Raw genomic sequence first — 17,904 nt, forward strand, 5'->3', positions numbered from 1 at the left:
TAAAATCCTGTCAAACCATCTTTTCTTGCTAACTGTAAATGAGGGGAGCACTGTGTCCTAATTAAGCTGTTTGCTACAAGCAAAGCTCTGCTTCCTGAATCGCTGTGAGAGCAGTTAGCAAATGCAGGAGGCCAGTCCCCGTTGCGGCCGTAGTGGTGGGGGGAAGCCAGATGCTCTTGATTTTTCCTTACAAAGCTGTTGTGGCAGGGGGGGAAATCGGTTTAACGAGATCAGACACAGAAGAGCGAGCCAGGGAGCAAGCAGCAGGGGAGCAGAGGCTGGTGGTGGGGCAGGACCCACCATGATGGAGCCGGTCTCCCGGGGGTGCAGGCACAGCTCCTCCCGGAGATGCTCAGCCCCCTCCCAAACCCTGTGGCCTGCCTTCCCCCGGGGAGGCGTTTGAAGGTTTCGTTTGATTTGCACACCCTGCATAAAGCAGGCAGCTAATCTGAGAACAAACATCTCCTTTAACCCCAGCCAGGCGGACGAGGTCTGGAGCTGCCTGCAGCTCTGGGCAGGACCCCGGGGGAAGGCAGAGCTGCCCGCCCGGGTGACGGGGAATCCCTGCAGCAGATAGGCGCCACGCCAGTCCTGCTTGCTGCCCGCCTCCCCAGGCAGGCTCGCCCAGCAGACTGGCTGGCGGGGCCCCCGGGGCCAAAAAACAGCTCTGCCTCTGCCTGTTTATAGGGGCAGCCACGGAGGTGGGGCTGAGCTCTTCCCCCTCCGTCAGCATCCCAGGGTACGGGAGAGTGAGCGCTCGGGGTAGTGAGTAACGGGACTGGGTTCAACTCGCCGGGACGAGATGGGGAGGAAGCTGGACCTCTCCAAGCTAACTGATGAAGAGGCCAAGCATGTTTGGGAAGTCGTTCAACGGGACTTTGATCTGCGGAAAAAAGAGGAGGAACGGCTGGAGTGAGTATCTGCTTTCCGGACCGCGAGGTTGGGTACAAGCAAGCCGTAGCCGTAGATCCCTGTGCGTCCTGTTGCATATGGGTTGTAGGAATAAAGCAACGCATTGAGGAGGAACAGCCAGGTTAAAATCAAACCCAGTGGTTAATAGATTACGTTATCAGCGGCAAGGTGACGCATTCAGGCTGCAAAGGTGCTAAATGGCGCTGTGCCATTGGCAGTGACGCGGATCGGTGTCACTACGACAGTTTATGGGGACAAATATCTGGCCCCTGCTCAGGAAATGCCTTTGTGGGGCTTGACACTAGCGTGGCTCTCACAGGGAGACCTTACCTTGGAGCAAAGAATGGGATTTAATCATAGAATAGGTTGGGTTGGAAGGGACCTCTAAAGGTCATCTAGTCCAACCCCCCTGCCGTGGGCAGGAACATCTTCAACTAGATCAGGTTGCTTGGCTCCCTTGCTTTTGTTTCATGTGATGATTCTCGTGTGTTTAGGACAGGAGGGGTATTCAGTGATTCAGTGGGTCCTGGGAGTCCACAGACTCCTGAAAGATCCTGGAAAAATAACTGAAAGGAGTAGTAAACCTGTTGTAGTAGCCTTAAATACGCTATACAGGGGGCCATGCTGTTCTGGGAAAGTTTTAAGGGGCCACAGATTGGGAAAATATTGAAAATCACTGGAGCAGCATATGGATGTATAGGGCATTTGACAAAAGTGCTGTTTAAAAAATGTCCAGTCAGATTAGATTAAATTTTGAGCATGAGGAGTTGTGGGTTTTTAGGCCTTGTTCATTACCTATATCAGGAATTGAACTTAATAATTTCTTAACTTTATTTCAAGAAGCTGCAGCGTCCCTGTTCAGGGTCTGGCCGTGTTCTCATTATTATCCCAATGGGATGGCCTGCACTCCCAGGCCAGGTTTGGGCAGTGCTGCACCCCCACCGAGCCCTCATACGCTCCTAGCTCAAAATGTTGTGAGCCAGGGCTAGTTCCAACGGCACACTATTGCTCTAGGGACCATAAGCTCATTGGTTCCTCTATCAGACCCCAAGGAAAAGGTGTGGGGTGAGAGTCATCCTTCTTCATTTGGGATATCTGCATCTGAGCTGTCGAAGCATCCACCGAAAGCTTGCTGTCATGGGTTTCCATGAAAGGCTGCATGGGAGCCTCTCCGTTTACACCATTAGCCATGAGAAGCTCTCAGTCACATATTTTTGAACCTCCTGATTATTATTTTGCCTAAGAAAACCCAGCCTGTGTGGGAGGTAGAGATAATTCCATATCATAATCTGCTGCCTTCCTCTGCTGGTAGCTCTGAAGTGCAGGACGGAGACCAGACAAGGGTGTTTAAAAAAATTATCACCCTGGAAAGGGTGAATGTCTGCCTTGTGATGGATCTGAGCTCTGCCTGGAGGAAGGATGTGGGGATTCATGTTGTTGTGCCCTGCAGCAAAGAAGTGGGCGAGGTGAATTCCTTACTTACTTGATCTTGGTGCCAGACTGGCTTATCTGGGTCTGCTCTGATGCCCAGGAGGCTCCCAAACTGAGTGCCCTGGTATGAGAGGTGCAAGAGGGTGTGCAAGATAGGGGGAAGGTCTCAGGATGCTTCTACCCTGCTGCTGTCTCCCCTAAGCAATGTTCCCTTTGACCCAGCAGTCCTGGGTTGTTTTTTTTTTTTAAATTTGCCATTTAATCCTGCCCTGCTGAGGGCTGGCATTAACCCAGCAGTGCCTGGCACTGCCCAAGTCTCTAGGGTAGAGCATGTTACCTGATCCAAGGCTTGGTTGCCTCTCTCTGCAGGCTCAGCCACAGCCAAGTCCATCCATCAGATATTTCTGTAATACCTGGCATAGACCAGACCACCAGTATGGGAAAATCTGCCACGCTCCTGCATACCGGACACGGAGCTACGTGAGCATTTTCTGCCTGTAACAAGCTGAGACATGATGTGAGGTTATGGGAGACCCTGCAGCTATTCACGCTGCTCGCTGTGCTCTGACCATCCTCATTTGCTTTTTTATTCATTTGCTTTTCTATTCACTGGGCTTGTCTCAACCTGCAAGCCTTGAAGAAATGTCCCCCGCCAGCTTGGTCATCTTCTCCCCTTTCTGCTACTTCTCTGTGTTTTCTTTTTGGCAGAAGCTATTCACTCACAACAGACAAAGGCTTCAGCTGGCCAGAAACTGCATAACCATGCGAGGGTAATGCTTTGCCCAAGAAATTAAAAAACGTTCACTTTGTGGGGGCTCTCCCTGCTTCTTTCCATAAACATCCCTGCCAGCAACCCCCTGTTTTTGGAATGGCTCTCCTGGAGCTCAGCTGGACCCTGCTGAAGTTTGGCATCCCACTGCCGCTGATTTATTCTACCATGAGCAGAGCGGAGAAAGGACTGGCTTGCACTCCTGCCAGCAAGAGGAGACAAGAGGCATGCAGTTCCTTCAGGTTTTAATCTGGTTTGGCTGAGACTTGCCCTTCCTTCGGCAGGTCTCGTGGACAAGGGAGGGGAGGTGAAAGGATCCAACCAGTCTCTGGGAACCAGAAAAAGCAGTCCGGTGAAAGATGGGATCCTTCTGGAAACAGCCTGAGCATGGGGTGGAAAAGGAGCACTGAGCCCAACCCAAGGGTTTTCTATTTGGGGGTTTGTTTTTAGTAGTCACATATAAATTTACTGCTAGACATTTGCACTAGGTCATTCGAAATACTGCTAGGATGGTGAATAGCTGAGTATAAAAACTAGGTGCCCAGTTCAGTCTTTATACTGATTTTTATGTGTCCCAGATCCTCAGTTAATGCAAGTTGGTATCACTCCAGTGTAACAGCAAACACAGCCTGGCGTGCTGGCAGTGAGCTGGTGATAAGTCTTCCCCAGAAAAAATGAGAGCTGATCCCTAATGTGCAAACTGATTTGGTTAAACAGAGATTAGCTTGATTTACATTCATATAGTTCCCACCACCAGCCACATCGCTGCTCCCATGGACGTCCCAGCACCACGCTGCCATGCCAGCAAGGCTCCTGCTGTGGTCACCTCCGTGTCAGCCCGTCTCCCCACTGCCTGGAGGGCACCGGAAGCATCACCAGAAGCCTCGTGGTCCACGCTGTACTCCTGAAGCAGCCTCCAGACCTGATTGCTTGGGTTTTTTGGCCCAGGCTGACTTCTGCTCCGGAAAATGCAGATTCCTAACCCTGCCTAGACAGAAAACAACCTTCTAGGACCTTTCCTACAAGTCAAACATTGCCTCTCAGCCATAGCCCCAAAGGCAAACATACCTGAGGTAGCATGGGGCATGGAGAACAAACAGAAAGCCTTTGGGTAGCGCAGGGGGCCCCTGCTGGCTCGGCAGCTGTTTTAGGTGGCCCTGGCTGTCGCTGGGGGTTCAGCCTCGCACAGGCACCTTCTTGTGTGGGGACCTGCTCTAACAGCTGGGTCTGGATAGTGAAGAAAGCCCATAGCGATGGAGTTCCAGGAGAAGGTGCTCTTGGAAAGCGCTCACGTTGGCCGAGCTTTCTTGGGACCATCATGAGCATCTCCTCCAGTTGCTGTCCTCTGAACAGCCAGGACCTCATTGCACATCACTTCTGCCCTTAATAAAAGTCTCTGCTGAATTTAGCACTGAAGGACTAGATCAAAACCCTTTTTAATCCTTTTTTAATCTCAGATTGCTTTTTTTTTTTTTTAAACTGAGAATTCCAGAAAGCTTTTAATTCCCAGCTGGACTTCAGGATCAAAGGTTGTGTTGGGTTGGGATGCAGCCAAAGACTTTGAGAAGAGCCACTCTCCTGAGAATCCTGGGATTTATGATCAATACCCTGTGAAGCAAACAAGACAGGTTTTGGCACAATCAAATCTAATCTTAAATTTAACAGCAGCAGATCCTAATGTATAGTAACCTGCCCTGAGTCTGCAGCCCACTTCTTTGTTCAGCTTATTTAACTCATGATATGTTATTTATTAGATTTGCCCTACAGCTGTTTCCACAATCTGCGGGACTCGGGATGTTCCCTAGAAAATCGTTCCTGAAATGATGGAAGCATGACGGGGTTTGCCACGTGAAAGTTTGCAGTAAAATGCTAACAAAACCAAGTTCCTGTGTTTTGGGATGTTTTCTGCAGGGAGCTGAAATGTAAGATTGACCAGGAGAGCAGCAAGAGAGAGTTTCTCACGAATCAGTCCCACCTCAATGAAACCCACTGCATCCACTGCCTCAAAAAAAAAACAGCAAGCGACAATGCCTGGACTGCCGCTTCTACACCTGCAAGAACTGCAGCCGCTACAACAAGAAGGAGCAAGGTTGGGTCTGCGATCCCTGCCGTATCTCCAGGTACCACTCCTGTGATGGAGGGCAAGGGGCAAGGCGAGCCTCGGTGCTGAGGCTCAAGAAGAGTCACCCAAACTCAGCTTCCCTTTATGTTGGTTGGAAACCAATTATGCCGATTAGAAAACAGGCTGTGTTTTTGTTAAGAGACAGTTTCTGGGTGAGGGTCTGGTCACCATGAGCATGGCTGGGCTGGCTCACCTGTATGTGTGTCCTCTCTTTGGGCAGGATAATGAAGATTGGTTCCCTGGAGTGGTACTACGAACACGTGCGATCCCGTTTCAAGAGGTTTGGAAGTGCCAAAGTGCTGCAGTCCCTCTACGGCAGGCTGCAGCCGGGGCAGGGGGTGAACTCTACATTTCTAGGTGAGGAGGAGCACCGGGGTTTCTCCTGCCCTGCTGCATGCAGGGGCTGAGCAGGCATTGGGATGCATCAAGTGAAGAACATCAGCATTGATGCCACTCTGAGTGCCATGTGGTTTTGAGACCATGCAAAACATTTTGGGGAGCAAGCAGAGGTTCAGAGTAGTGTGTTCATACTGGGAGCAGCAGGGCAGATGTTCTTGGTGGACTTTTTTTCCTCTGTTAAGGTTTAAGGTTTTACCACAGACTTGAGAATATCTCGTGCTTAGTTTTAAAAGTCACATGTCCTTCAGTTTGTAAGTATGTAAGGGTTGCAGCTCTTGGTTTTCTTTTAGCTCTTTTCATCACAGGGAGAGCTTGTGAAATTAACCCAAGTTTAACCTGCAGGTCCAAAACATCCAGCTGGCTGGATGAAGCCAGCACTCATTTTTTCCCATCATCTAATAATTTTTTCAGCCAATCTGATGATGCTCTGGCACTGGCAAAGCTGTATCAAAATTACAGAATCATAGAATAGTTTGGGTTAGAAGGGACCACTAAAGGCCATCTAGTCCAACCCCCCTGCCGTGGGCAGGGACACCTTCAACTAGATCAGGCTGCTAAGAGGCCCGTCCAACCTGACCTGGAATGTTTCCAGGGATGGGGCATCCACCACCTCTCTGGGCAACCTGTGCCAGTGTTTCACCACCCTCAGTGTAAAAAATTTCTTCCTTATATCTGGTCTAAATCTACCCCCCTTTAGTTTAAAGCCATTCCCCCTTGTCCTGTCGCAACAGGCCCTGCTAAAATGTTTGCTGCCATCTTTTTTATAAGCCCCCTTTAAGTACTGATAGGCTGCAAGAAGGTCTCCCCAAAGCCTTCTCTTCTCTAGGCTGAACAACCCCAACTCTCTCAGCCTTTCTTCATAGGAGAGGTGTTCCATCCCCCTGATTATTTTCGTGGCCCTCCTCTGGACCCGCTCCAACAGGTCCATGTCTTTCCTGTACTAAGGACTCCAGAGCTGGACGCAGTCCTCCAGGTGGGGTCTCCCCAGAGCAGAGTAGAGGGGCAGAATCCCCTCCCTCGACCTGCTGGCCACGCTTCTTTGGATGCAGCCCAGGATACGATTGGTCTTCTGGGCTGCGAGCGCACATTGCTGGCTCGTGTCCAGCTTTTCATCCCCCAGCACCCCCAAGTCCTTCTCGGCAGGGCTGCTCTCAATCCCTTCATCCCCCAGCCTGTATTGATACTGGGGGTTGCCCTGACCCAGGTGCAGGACCCTGCACTTGGCCTTGTTAAACCTCATGAGGTTCACACGGGCCCACTTCTGGAGCTTGCCCAGGTCACCCTGGATGGCATCCCGTCCGTCTGGCATGTAGACCACACCACTCAGCTTGGTGTCATCTGCAAACTTGCTGAGGGTGCACTCGATCCCACTGTCTATGTCACTGATGAAGATATTAAACAGTACCGGTCCCAATATGGACCCCTGCAGGACACCGCTTGTCACCGATCTCCATCTGGACGTTGAGCCATTGACCACTACCCTCTGGATGTGACCATCTAACCAATTCCTCACCCAAATTAGTGAGTTACCTGTCACCATAGCTATGATCTTCAGAGCTTTATAGATCTTCAGTATTTCTAAGATTGGTCCGATACTGCATAAATACATGCTGAAATCTGTTGTTAATATGGTATTATTTGCTGCGTAGCTGTTAGTTGACATCCATACAACTGCTGCACTGCTTTGTCTATTGCCTTTGAAAATCAATGTGGATTTTATTCCCATCTTGAGGAGCCACAGAGAAGTTTGCACAAATACCATAGACATGAGCTGATTCAACTGGTCCAATAGTTCTTTTATCCAGACCACTCATGGCAGAAATATCAGAAAAAGCGTGGAGGGTAGTGGCATTGAATATAAAATTAATGGACTGAGAGACAATTTATGCAGCGTTCAGTCTGAAAAATGCATCAGACCACACAGAAAGGACAATCCGGGAGAAAACCAAACCAAGCGTGAGGATAACAGTGCTTTAGGCTTCTTTAAATTGAGATTCTGGTGTCTTTTTCAAAAAGAGATGATTTTGTTGTTATTACTTCATTAACACCAGTGAATTGGCTTGACCGTTGAACAAGCACGAATCTCCTTGTGGGACGTATCTCTGGTTGCAGGAGGTACAGCAGAATGACGTGAGCCCATTGCATTTTGTGTGGCCATCTGCTGTTGGCTGTGCCTTCCCCTGCTGCTGCACTCCTAGGTGTGTTGCATCAGGACTGTGGAAGTGGTAGCAATAAGCTCTTTGACTTTTAAAAGTCAAGTCCTGTCTCCAAGTGCCTGGTTTTTTTTCTCTCTAAAGAGCCTTTTTGATGATTGTGCCTTGTGATGGCTAGAGAATGAGAACTCCAGTTAACCATAGCTCTGAGGCTTGTTTTCTGCAAGGTACCTGGAAAAAAAATGCTTATTTATTTTTCCCACCATTTTTCTTTTCATTTAGGTCTTCGTGACAGAGTTTACAGCCTGCCAGACATTAACAGTAAGTAGAAAAGAGAATTGCAGCATGTGGCTTGCAGTTCAAGAGAGGTTTCTGATGTCTTTTTCTCTTCACACCCTCTGGCTATGGGCACTCCCGTGCGGTTTGGTGTGACTGGACCAGGGAGGACATCTCTCCACTGTGGTGGAGGTGGACTGTAATGCTCATCTCTTGCACTGCGGTACACCTTGGGGTCTCCAAGGGTAGACTCGGATACAACAGGGCTTTTAGTTACATGCCAGACTTGAAGCTTGCAAGTAATCTCATCATCTCAATGCACCTATGTCATATGCTTAAAGCTGGCCATGTTCTTAAGGAACCCACTGAATTCGGGACTTCAGGTTGCGTTCCTTAGGAGCCCTTGCAGGAAAGATTCACTGCACCTTGCCATTTGATACAGGAAAGAGCATTTTGCCTACCTTGACTTTGGACTTGGTCTGGAATTTGTGCTGTTCCAAATGTACTGCTGGGCTTGGCAGTGATCTGGGTACGGAGATGGGGACCCAGAAAGGAACGGGTCACTGGTAGATAGCAGAGTAGATGATGGGAACCAAGAATAGCAGAAGCAGAGCCATGTTGGGCTGAGCTGTAGTGCTTTCAAACACTGAGGTCACCCGGGTGGGCCTTGGGGTGCTCTCTGCAGTGCAGGTGCCCTTCATCTTCCTGCGGTGGTCACTTCCACATCTGTGATGGTACACAGCTGAAAGGGAAAGCAATGAGAGGCCAGCCCAGCTTTTGCAAGATCAAGTGCTAAGAGTGGGTATCTGCAGTGTGGCCTGGGAACTGCACCCCAAAGAGCTTCTACCCTACAGACCTTAGACTGTGGTCACTGCGTGCCAGCTGCAGCACTGGGGCTACCTTAAGATGTCCCTGTCTTTTTCCCATCCTTTGTCCCCTTCCCTGTACTTGTGCAACCTACCGGCCATGGTATAGTACGCAAAAAATTAAAAAAGAAAAACAATTTTGGGAGGTATTTCTAATCTGGACCTTTTCACCCCATACAAGAAACATGGCCTCACCTACAGATGTATTGGTGTGACCACCACGGTGGGGACTTACCTCCCCCAGGAACGGGGTGCAGGAGCTGCCCATACACAGCGTGTGTTGTCTCCCCTCCAGGTGAATGCCAGCTCCTCACCAGCGGTGGCACTGGGGATGACAGTGATGACGAAGACGATGTCCTTCGTGGAGCTGAAGCAGAGTGCTACAGCAGAGTAAGCATTTCATTCTATGGCCCCTTCTGCCTCGCTCTGTGCCTTCAGCTGCTGCTGGCCTGCCTTGGGTGGTGGTGGTGATGGTGGTGGCTTTCTGTGCCACGTTCAAAATGGGGCCTTTCTCTCTGTTTTCCTTCTCTAAGATGAGCCCCTCTCCCAGTTTGCATAGAAACAACCAAGTAGGTAAAATCACAAATACTTGTCCTCTGAAAAAGAGACCCACTCTTGACACTCATGAAGTCCCTAATTAACATAAAACTCCCAGCTCCTACCCATATAATGAGAACCCACCTGTTTTTTTACTAGAAGAAGAGATACCTGGTAGAGTAGCAAAGCACAGCTGGGTTCATGATTGAGTTGTCTCCTGGGTTTTTCTGGGACTATGTGTTTGGATTGAAATGCAGATTAAGAACCCTGATAGAAAGTGTATTTATCCCTGCAGCATGTGTGAAATCTTCTGGTGTGTTTGAAATGCTGGTATGGTTACTTACACACTGTTATATACACACCATCTCAGCCTGCGGCTACGGGTATGTGCTGCATTTCACACACTTGATACTTCATTTTGATCTGCTTCTGAAGTCTTACAGGTTTGTCCAACCTGCTCCTGCCCCAAGGCAGGTCTGGAGAGATCTGCCCACAGCATCCTTTCTCTGAAAACACGGAGATGCTTCAGGACTCAAAAGCATCTCCTGGATCTCTCTCTGAGCTGTAACCTGGCTCAGCTTTCCCGTAGTGCCTTTATAAACCAGGACAGAGCTTCTCACTCTCTGCTTGTGGCCACAGTCCTGATCCAGAGACTGTGGAAATAAGGAACCCACTTTTCCTTGATGCCAGCATAAGCACACACTGCCCTATACACCTGGCTCCCTGCAAGCAGGACAACGTTGGATCCAAATTTTCTATGCAAAAAGCAGGAGCCTTGCTTTGGGCTGTGCAGACTCAGGCAAACGAAGGAGACAAGGGCCCTCCCTCCCCCTTTCTTCAAGGTCAACTGTGTTTTATGGTGAATTTTCCTTTCTTGCACTTCCTATGCTGACTAAGATGCGCAAGACAAAGCGCCTGCTGTCTGTCCATCCCTTTGATTTTGAACTGGACTCGGAGTACTCTGCTCAGTCTCGCCGCCAGTCTGTGCAGCTCTCTCCAGCAGCCAGCAGCCCGGATGCTTTCCAGGTACTGGGAGAGTGCTGGGGGGTTCCTTTCCTCTCTTCTTCCTCCTTGCTACCTCTGCTACCTCCTCCTTTAGCTGGTTTTAAGAGGCAATGGTGCCGATCTTCACTTCCCATAGCCCTGCTTGCTATCTCTTCTCCCATTTCAAGTCCTTTGCCTCAGGCTGAGTCAGGAGTAGGACATATGACTGAAGCGAGGATGAATGGTAAGATGAGCTAGCAAGAGGCTCTGCAGACAACAGCTTTCTTGTGTTGTCCCAAGGCTATGGGACACCCTAGTTTCCAGCGAGCTTTTGGAAGTTCAGTGCTCAAGGGACGAAATGAAACCACGCTCCTCTCCCATCATCCCGTCTGGTTTGGGGCTGGTTTTGCCGTGCGGTGGCATTGGGGATGTAGTTCGCTGGTAGCTTCATGGGACACACTACCCTTCTGAGATTGAGAAGATGAATCCTGCAGAGCCAGCATGACTGCAGGGACGGCACCTGCAGGGTGGGGATCCCCATCAGTCAGAGGGGAGAACCTGGGGAGAACAAAAACTGCATGAACGCTGGTTATTTCTATATAGGAGACTATATGTGTCTTAGTGTCAGGAGCTCCTGACCAGGAGGAGCAGGACCCACAGCCAGCTTTAGCCCCAGCAACTGCAGTGAGCTGCACCCTGTGATCCCAGCAAGGGCTTGGGTTCAGCCATCCCCAACTTCCAGCTCTGGGGAGCAACGTAGACGGGGCTGCCCTGGATATGGCAAAAGGTCTTCCAGCCTGAGGTGCTTCAGATCAAGCTTTTTGGGCTGCTCCTGTTTGCCTTTCCTGTTGAAATTTCACTTTTAAAACATTAAACAGCTCCTTCTTCCTTCTAATGATACTATGATACTTTAAACTCTATTCCTGGGTAGAATTAGGATGTGCTGAGATGTGTAACAAAGGCTTTAAAAAAAAATTCACGCCATTCCACATAAATTGATAAGAATTTGAGGTAAACAAGTAGATTCATTCTTTCTTTATCTAAGCCCATCATTATGCAACAGAATTCAACTTGAGTCTAGGGAGGACTGGCCTCTGTCGACATCATCCGAATTGGACTTATTGATTGCAGATTATCTGAGGGGCAGAAGGTGGCTGTTGTTTGAATAAGAGAAAAGGCATGGTGTTTTAAATGACCAGAGCTTTTTGCAGCCTAGCTGAAGGGACTCTGCCTAGTTCTTGTAAAAATTAACAGTGCCCCCTGGCAGTGATGAGAAGTATTGCTCAGGGTTCATCAGCAAGATAAATAAGGCTTTAAAATGGATTATTAGGAATTGGCATTATAAAAGGTCAGTCCATGCATGTATTGGAGGATAAAGCTAGGAGCTGTTAGCGACGGTCATGAGAGGCAGGGAGTCCTCATGGGCAGCTGCTCAGCAGCAATCCTCATCTCTCAGTCCTACCCAGATTTCCCCAACTCAGCTAAAGATGCCTCCCAGGAGTCCAGGATCGCGGAGGCGGATCTGGTCTTCCACCACGTCTTGCAGGAACAGGGACCAGGTGTGAGCCCTCCGGAGCAGCACTTCAGCACAGAGGTTCATCTCACCGTCAATTCACGGAGAAGGAGCCTGGAAAGAAATGTAAAACCTGGTAGGTGTCTCTAGCCAGGCTCCTCTTGTATCTTGGGGAAAAGTGGCTGCAAGAGTTGGACCAAAATGAAAATATCTTTGATTGTTTTGAACAACTTCAAAGCCACTAAAAGGCTGGAGTGTCAAGACAAAATATCCATCTGCAAAAGTGATTTTTTTTTTTCATGAGAGAATCGGCTGAAGTCGTTTGGTTGTAATGGGCTGGTTTTGTCCCCAGCAAACTCATTTCTCAAAGCCAGAAGGGTTGTTCTTAAGGTGTCCAGCCCTTTCATATCTGGAGGTCTTGTCCAGAGTAAGAACTAGGTACAATCAAATGACACTACTAGAAGCCAGACTAGAAACAATGGGATGCGTTTCCTCCTGCAGGCAGTGACAGAAGCATTGAACTCCTTGCCAAAGGATGTTGTAGGTGCAGAAGTTTTAGAGTTTTAAGGGGACTTGAACTGGAGTAAGACTGGACAAGAACTGGAGGCAAGCACTGGGGGTTGCTAAGTAGCATCCTTGTAGCTGGGCAGGGTGCACCGGCAGGCTGCGTGACCTGTGGTTTTGTGAGCCTATAAATACCCTAGCAAATGACAGTGCAGAATTTGCCTTTTACTGCTGTTGTTTTTCCTGCTGTGAATGCAGAGCCAGAAGGGTTGGGTACTGGCTTGTGCACATGCAGCTGTAGAATATATGTGTCCTTCTGGGTCGCCAACTGCTTGGTTGTATTTTCAAGTGTTTGATTTTCAGGGCACTAGGAAACACTGGATAAACCTTACTGTGCACTGTTTAAATTCCTACTCTGAGCCCCTCTGGAGCGACATAGCAGCAGGCCCCCCTGGCTTGTTAATTCCATTTTCTCTCATTGTTTTTGTCTCATTTGAAATTCTCCTTTAAAAAGGAGAAATTCCACTCTTTTAAATGCTCTGTCCTAGACTGGTACCTCTCTAGCGTGGGATAAACATCTTCCAGCACCTGAACGATGCATGAAAGGCAGTGTTCAAACCTGTGCTCCAACAAAACTGGAAAGGCAATAGCAGTTTTTGGTGAGGGGCCTGGCTGTTTGGGGCATGAGAGAGCAAGGATGATACTCCTTGTGCCCACTGCTATCTCAGCAGCGCCATGTGGGACCCTGCTGAGCTAAGTGCTGTGTGGCCACAGTGAATGGAGCTGCAGCCTTGCCCAGCATTGCCATCCTTAACCTTGGTCTCTCTTGCAGAAGCATCTCCTGCCAAAGGATAGAAAATGTGATTTGGAGAAGTGCTTCATTATTTTCTTGTCTTAAGGATGGGGCCGATGTCCGGGAAGTAACTCAGGGGTGTGAATCTCTTGTACTTTTGTCCTGAAGCCTTCTCTCTCCAAAGGCAGTCCCTGGAATGAGCAGCCCCGGTCCCGGTACTCTGCAGATATGGACACCTCTGACGAGGACATGAAGGGAGTCCAGTACCCTGCCTACCCTCCCCACCACATGAAACGCCGGAACAGAGCCTCCTCCCAGGAGAACCTCAGCCACTCTGGGAATCAGGTACCAAACAGCTGTTGAACTTCTTGTGAGACCCAGTCTGTGGCCAAGTCTCTCTTGCCATAAATGGCGCTTGTTATCCACGAGGTGCAGGATGGTGCAGGGTGGTTCAGAGAAGAGAAGCAGTGGTGGCAAACCAATGTAGTCTCCCAGCCAGGATGCACAGGGGCAGTTTGGTGCCCATGCTTCCCCAAGGGGGTCCAAGAGGGAGCAGAGTGTATCCCAGATCTCTGTAGACTCAAGATCCCTCTCTCCTCCTCTTCAGCTCAGGAACTGAAGAAGCTGGGAGTGTAGCCACTTTGCATTGCCAGAGCATTACAGAGAGCCTGTGGGATGACCTAGGAGCTGGCTCATCTAGGTGTGATGTCATGGTTGCGTGGCACTAGCAGGATGAATGCCCAGGCTATGTCCTGCCCTCCGTGTTGTGAGGGACCTGCCAAGGTGGTTGTGAAAGGGGAGCAGTGCTGAGACCTGTGAAAGTGTGTTTAAGGCTCCTTCATTCATTAAGGTGAGGAAGAATAGACTTTTCTCTGCACCATTAGGATGATGCAGAAGTACTCTGGAGCTCTGTGCTTCTTCTCCCAGGTCCTCCTTCCAGCCCTTCCACTTTTACACCAGTGGCAAAGAGAAAATCAGGCACTGGTGCTTCACTCTGCCCATGCTGCTGTCGCAGTAACAAGCCTGCCTTCATTGCTGTTAATTTTCCAGCCTGTCCTACCTAATCTACGAGTTACCTATGGTTTTCTGTGTCCCCAAAAAGGTCTTCTTCAATTGAATGTGCCAGTGCTTTATGATCAGACCAAGGTTTGGAGAGGGATATTTAATAAGCATCAAGATCCTTTTCTTCCTTTGCAGTGTGTAGTGTTCCTGCCCCAGTAAGACTGGGTCAAGATGACCTGTCACGTATCTCTCCTGAATGATGATAATAGGGGGAACAGTCTAGAGAAGGGTGTCAAAAAGGCTGAGAGCTTGTGTTTTAATTGTCAAGCAAGGACCTGCAGTTCCTGGTGCCACCTTTGCAAATGCTGGGTGGTGGGAATCGTAAAAAGCATCCCTCAGGCCTCTTAAGCTGCAAAATGCACAGTGATGTTTGACTACACAGATACATGGGGAGAGCCCGCTGCTCGTTTCTGCTCACAGCTGGTAATTTTGCACGTCCTGGACCCCCTTTGGGTAATCAGTGGGGGGATCTGTAACCACAACCATCCCTCAGCACCACACTCCATGTGCCTGTGCAGGGAAACCTTTCCTTTGCCTTTTACTTCTCTCAGCACATGTTTTAATTAGTAAATGCCATTCCTTTTTCAGTCAGCGGTCAATGGAAGAACCCTGGCCTGGGTGTCCTTAATGAGGCCACGGTATGTTAAGCATGAAATGTGCACCGTGCTTTGCAGTGGGGAAATGGGGCCAAATTCCTACCAACACTTCAGATGACTTCCTTCATCAGCTGGGCAAGCTCTCGCTTCAGGGCAGTCCGGCGTGCTTTGTGGTTTGCTCTGTCACACCAGTACGAAGGCTGCTGTGGAACCTTGTCACTCTAATGGTTCCGAGACGTCTTCTCACTCCCAATTTAACCCCATTTGCTCTTATGTGAACATTGCTCATTAGCTTAAATAGCTCTTCATCCTTCCTGCCCTTTGTGCTGCTGATGGGTTTACAGCTAGCAACCACCCTCCCGCAGAGCCTTCTCCGCGACCAGCAGGAAAAGACCCGGCTCTGTGCTGGACCATTAACTTCACAATGATGCACGCATGCATCACTGTCACCGTTAGCCAAGGAGAGGCCAGGTACAAGCCCCAAGAAGAGAGAAGGCAAGAACATCCAGGTTTTAGTGCTAGCCAGCTCTGTTGTATTGGCAGAGCTGGAAGAGGTTCAGAAGAGGCTGGTGTCTACCCTCTTGTCCTGAGGTTGGAGGAGACGGAGGGGCTGAGGCTGGCAGGAGGGCAGAGACAGGCCACGAGGGATGTGAGACAGCGAGCAGCAGACTGCGTTGTCCTGAGCAGCAAAGCAGTGGCTCTTGAGCTGCTTATAGGCACTTCCTGGGTATGTCATGTAGCCATCATCAGGGCTTCTGGGGTACCCCAGCCCCTCATGGGACATCCCAGGCGACAGCAAGGATGACTGAGTACAACTGGTCAGCCTGTCGCTGCACTTCTCAGAGGCTGTGCCCTTTGGCGATTCAAGATGTTGGCCTGTGGGGTGTAGGGTCCAGAAGCATGTTTGTTAACCCCCGTTAACCCTGTATTGAATCCCATAGCCTGGCTTCAAAAGCAACATTTTCATGGTAGATCCCTTGTTGGCATCTGAAGGTTTCACGAGGTGGAGAGCTCAGTTCTTTGCCCTGCATCACTTTGACTCCAAAGATGAAAACCCTCTCTCCTAAAACTGCCTTAGGTGCAAGTTTGTCAAAATATGTTTGATCTGAAAATCGCTTTTGCTTTAATTCTGGAGAGGTTACACTGTTCAGTCCCAAACACAAGAAACTTAACTTTTCCAGTAACAAAAGCAGAGGCTGTTCCCTAGTCCTGTGACTCCAGGAGCTGAAGGTGCTAGAACAAAATTAAAAAAAAAAAAAACCAACACTATTAAAAAAAAGCTTCTGTTAGAGGTCTTGGGTATTTGAGAGACTGGAGGCAGCACCTCTGCTAGAGTAACCTGTCTTCCCTCCCCAGCAGCAAGTGGTAGTTTGCCCTAACTGATGTCCTCCTTATGGGCTGTGTTTTAAGTTTCTTTGCTTTAAATGTTTTACTACAGAGCAGCATTTGCCAGCCTTTGTTTTGCAGAGAGCAGTGCAGGGTGGTCCAGCCCCTGATGGGGATGCACGCTAATGGGGTGACCGCCATGCATTAAAACTAGCCTTGCTTGGGAAGGAGAACAAAAGCAAGCTCTTCAGCTCCTATCTTTGTAGCCCATCAACAGCAGACCGTGCATTATGCTCTGACCTCTCTGAACATCTGTGTTACGGTGGCACGGTGGTGCCGGGTGCTCAGTTCATCACCATCTCTTCCTCTGAAGCTGGTGGCCCATCACAGACTTCTCATTGTCACCAAGAGCGATGCAAGAGTCAGGCCTTAAACAATACCGAGAAACCACTTAAAGATGGATTGGATTGCTTCCTGCCTGTGGGTTTAATGCTGTTTAAAGATGCATTTAGTTCAGGACGGTAATTACGGCGCTCTGCTCTCTGTAGTATCAGGTTTCCCTGACATCTTCCCTTAAGCAGATGCAATCTCTCCAAGCTGTTGTGAGGATCTAATTAATTGAACACTAGCAAGCACAAAAACTAAGTGAGAGGATGGAAATGTTATAAAAACAAAGCCAAGCCCTCACATCTCTTTGTTACTGCATTTACTTACTGCATTTGCTGCTCATTCTCGTTTGAATGGGAGGCAGCCACTCAGAACAGCAGTGATGTGGGAGGTAGTGTTATAAAACGGGCAATATTTCTCATCATTTGTGTTTTATTTGTTTGGATGAAAGGAGAAACACTTTTTTAAAGAAAGCAAAACTTCAATTTCTAAAGGGGCGGGGGGGGGGGAAGCAAAGCTTCCTTTAATGTTTTCAGTGATTTAACCACAAAAGTTTGTCTTGGCTTTTGAGCATAGAAAGTAACTTCTCTTTTAATTTTCAGGATTTTGTCTGTCCTTCTCTTTTCTTCTCTTCATGCCCCTTTTTTTAGTTGGAAGAGTGAGGGAGAAAAGAGGGGCAAGCATCTTGGTAAATCAATGCATGGAGAAGTCAGAAAATTTCAAAGTGTGTGTGGGAAACTTTCAGTTTTAGTTTTTCTATCTGGAATTTTTCATGGGAAATTCTTACCTCCTTCCCTCTTCCTTTCCAGCACTGTATTGGCAGGGGGATGATGGGCTAGTAGCTGCTTGAAAAACATGTTAGTAGGAAGTGAAAATTGATGCTGACTTGAATTTGGGGCAGCATGCGAATGATGGCAAGATAGATGGCTTTGTTACAGCCTGGTGCTTTTGTCTGGACAAGGTGTCAGTGAAGTGGTTTTATGCTCACTGTGACCTATGCTTTGGGGGGAATTGTGGTGTGCTGGGTACTCAGCATTGCTTTGAGTTTTCCAGATTTGAGGAGAGGCTGTGCACCTCCTGGAGCTCTTCAGGGTATCCAGGGACATTTTTTTAAGACATTATTTTTTAATGTCTTTTAGCTCAGCCCACTTGCTGCTCGCTTTCTTCTGCTGGTTGCATTGTTTTCTCACTGTCCTGGCAGTGATGGCTGGTCTGTTCTCTACTCCTTCTCTCTCTCTCTCTCCTTTCTTCTAGATTCATGAGCTCAACAAACG

At 48.8% G+C, this 17,904-nt stretch overlaps 1 protein-coding gene across 1 annotated transcript in view; it reads left to right on the top strand.

Moving 5' to 3' along the window:
• The first annotated feature begins 802 nt into the window (after positions 1 to 802).
• The window catches only part of MLPH (melanophilin), a 27,897-nt gene continuing 10,795 nt past the window's right edge, over positions 803 to 17,904 (top strand). The window contains 9 exon segments of the mRNA XM_009329628.1: positions 803 to 912; positions 5,024 to 5,121; positions 5,124 to 5,232; positions 5,455 to 5,591; positions 8,069 to 8,107; positions 9,224 to 9,318; positions 10,363 to 10,491; positions 11,906 to 12,098; positions 13,444 to 13,604. Of these exon segments, the coding sequence (XP_009327903.1) occupies positions 803 to 912; positions 5,024 to 5,121; positions 5,124 to 5,232; positions 5,455 to 5,591; positions 8,069 to 8,107; positions 9,224 to 9,318; positions 10,363 to 10,491; positions 11,906 to 12,098; positions 13,444 to 13,604 (1,071 nt within the window).

This window comes from Pygoscelis adeliae, unplaced genomic scaffold, assembly GCF_000699105.1.
Source record: "Pygoscelis adeliae isolate BGI_AS28 unplaced genomic scaffold, ASM69910v1 Scaffold7, whole genome shotgun sequence".
Classification (NCBI taxonomy): Eukaryota; Metazoa; Chordata; class Aves; order Sphenisciformes; family Spheniscidae; genus Pygoscelis; species Pygoscelis adeliae.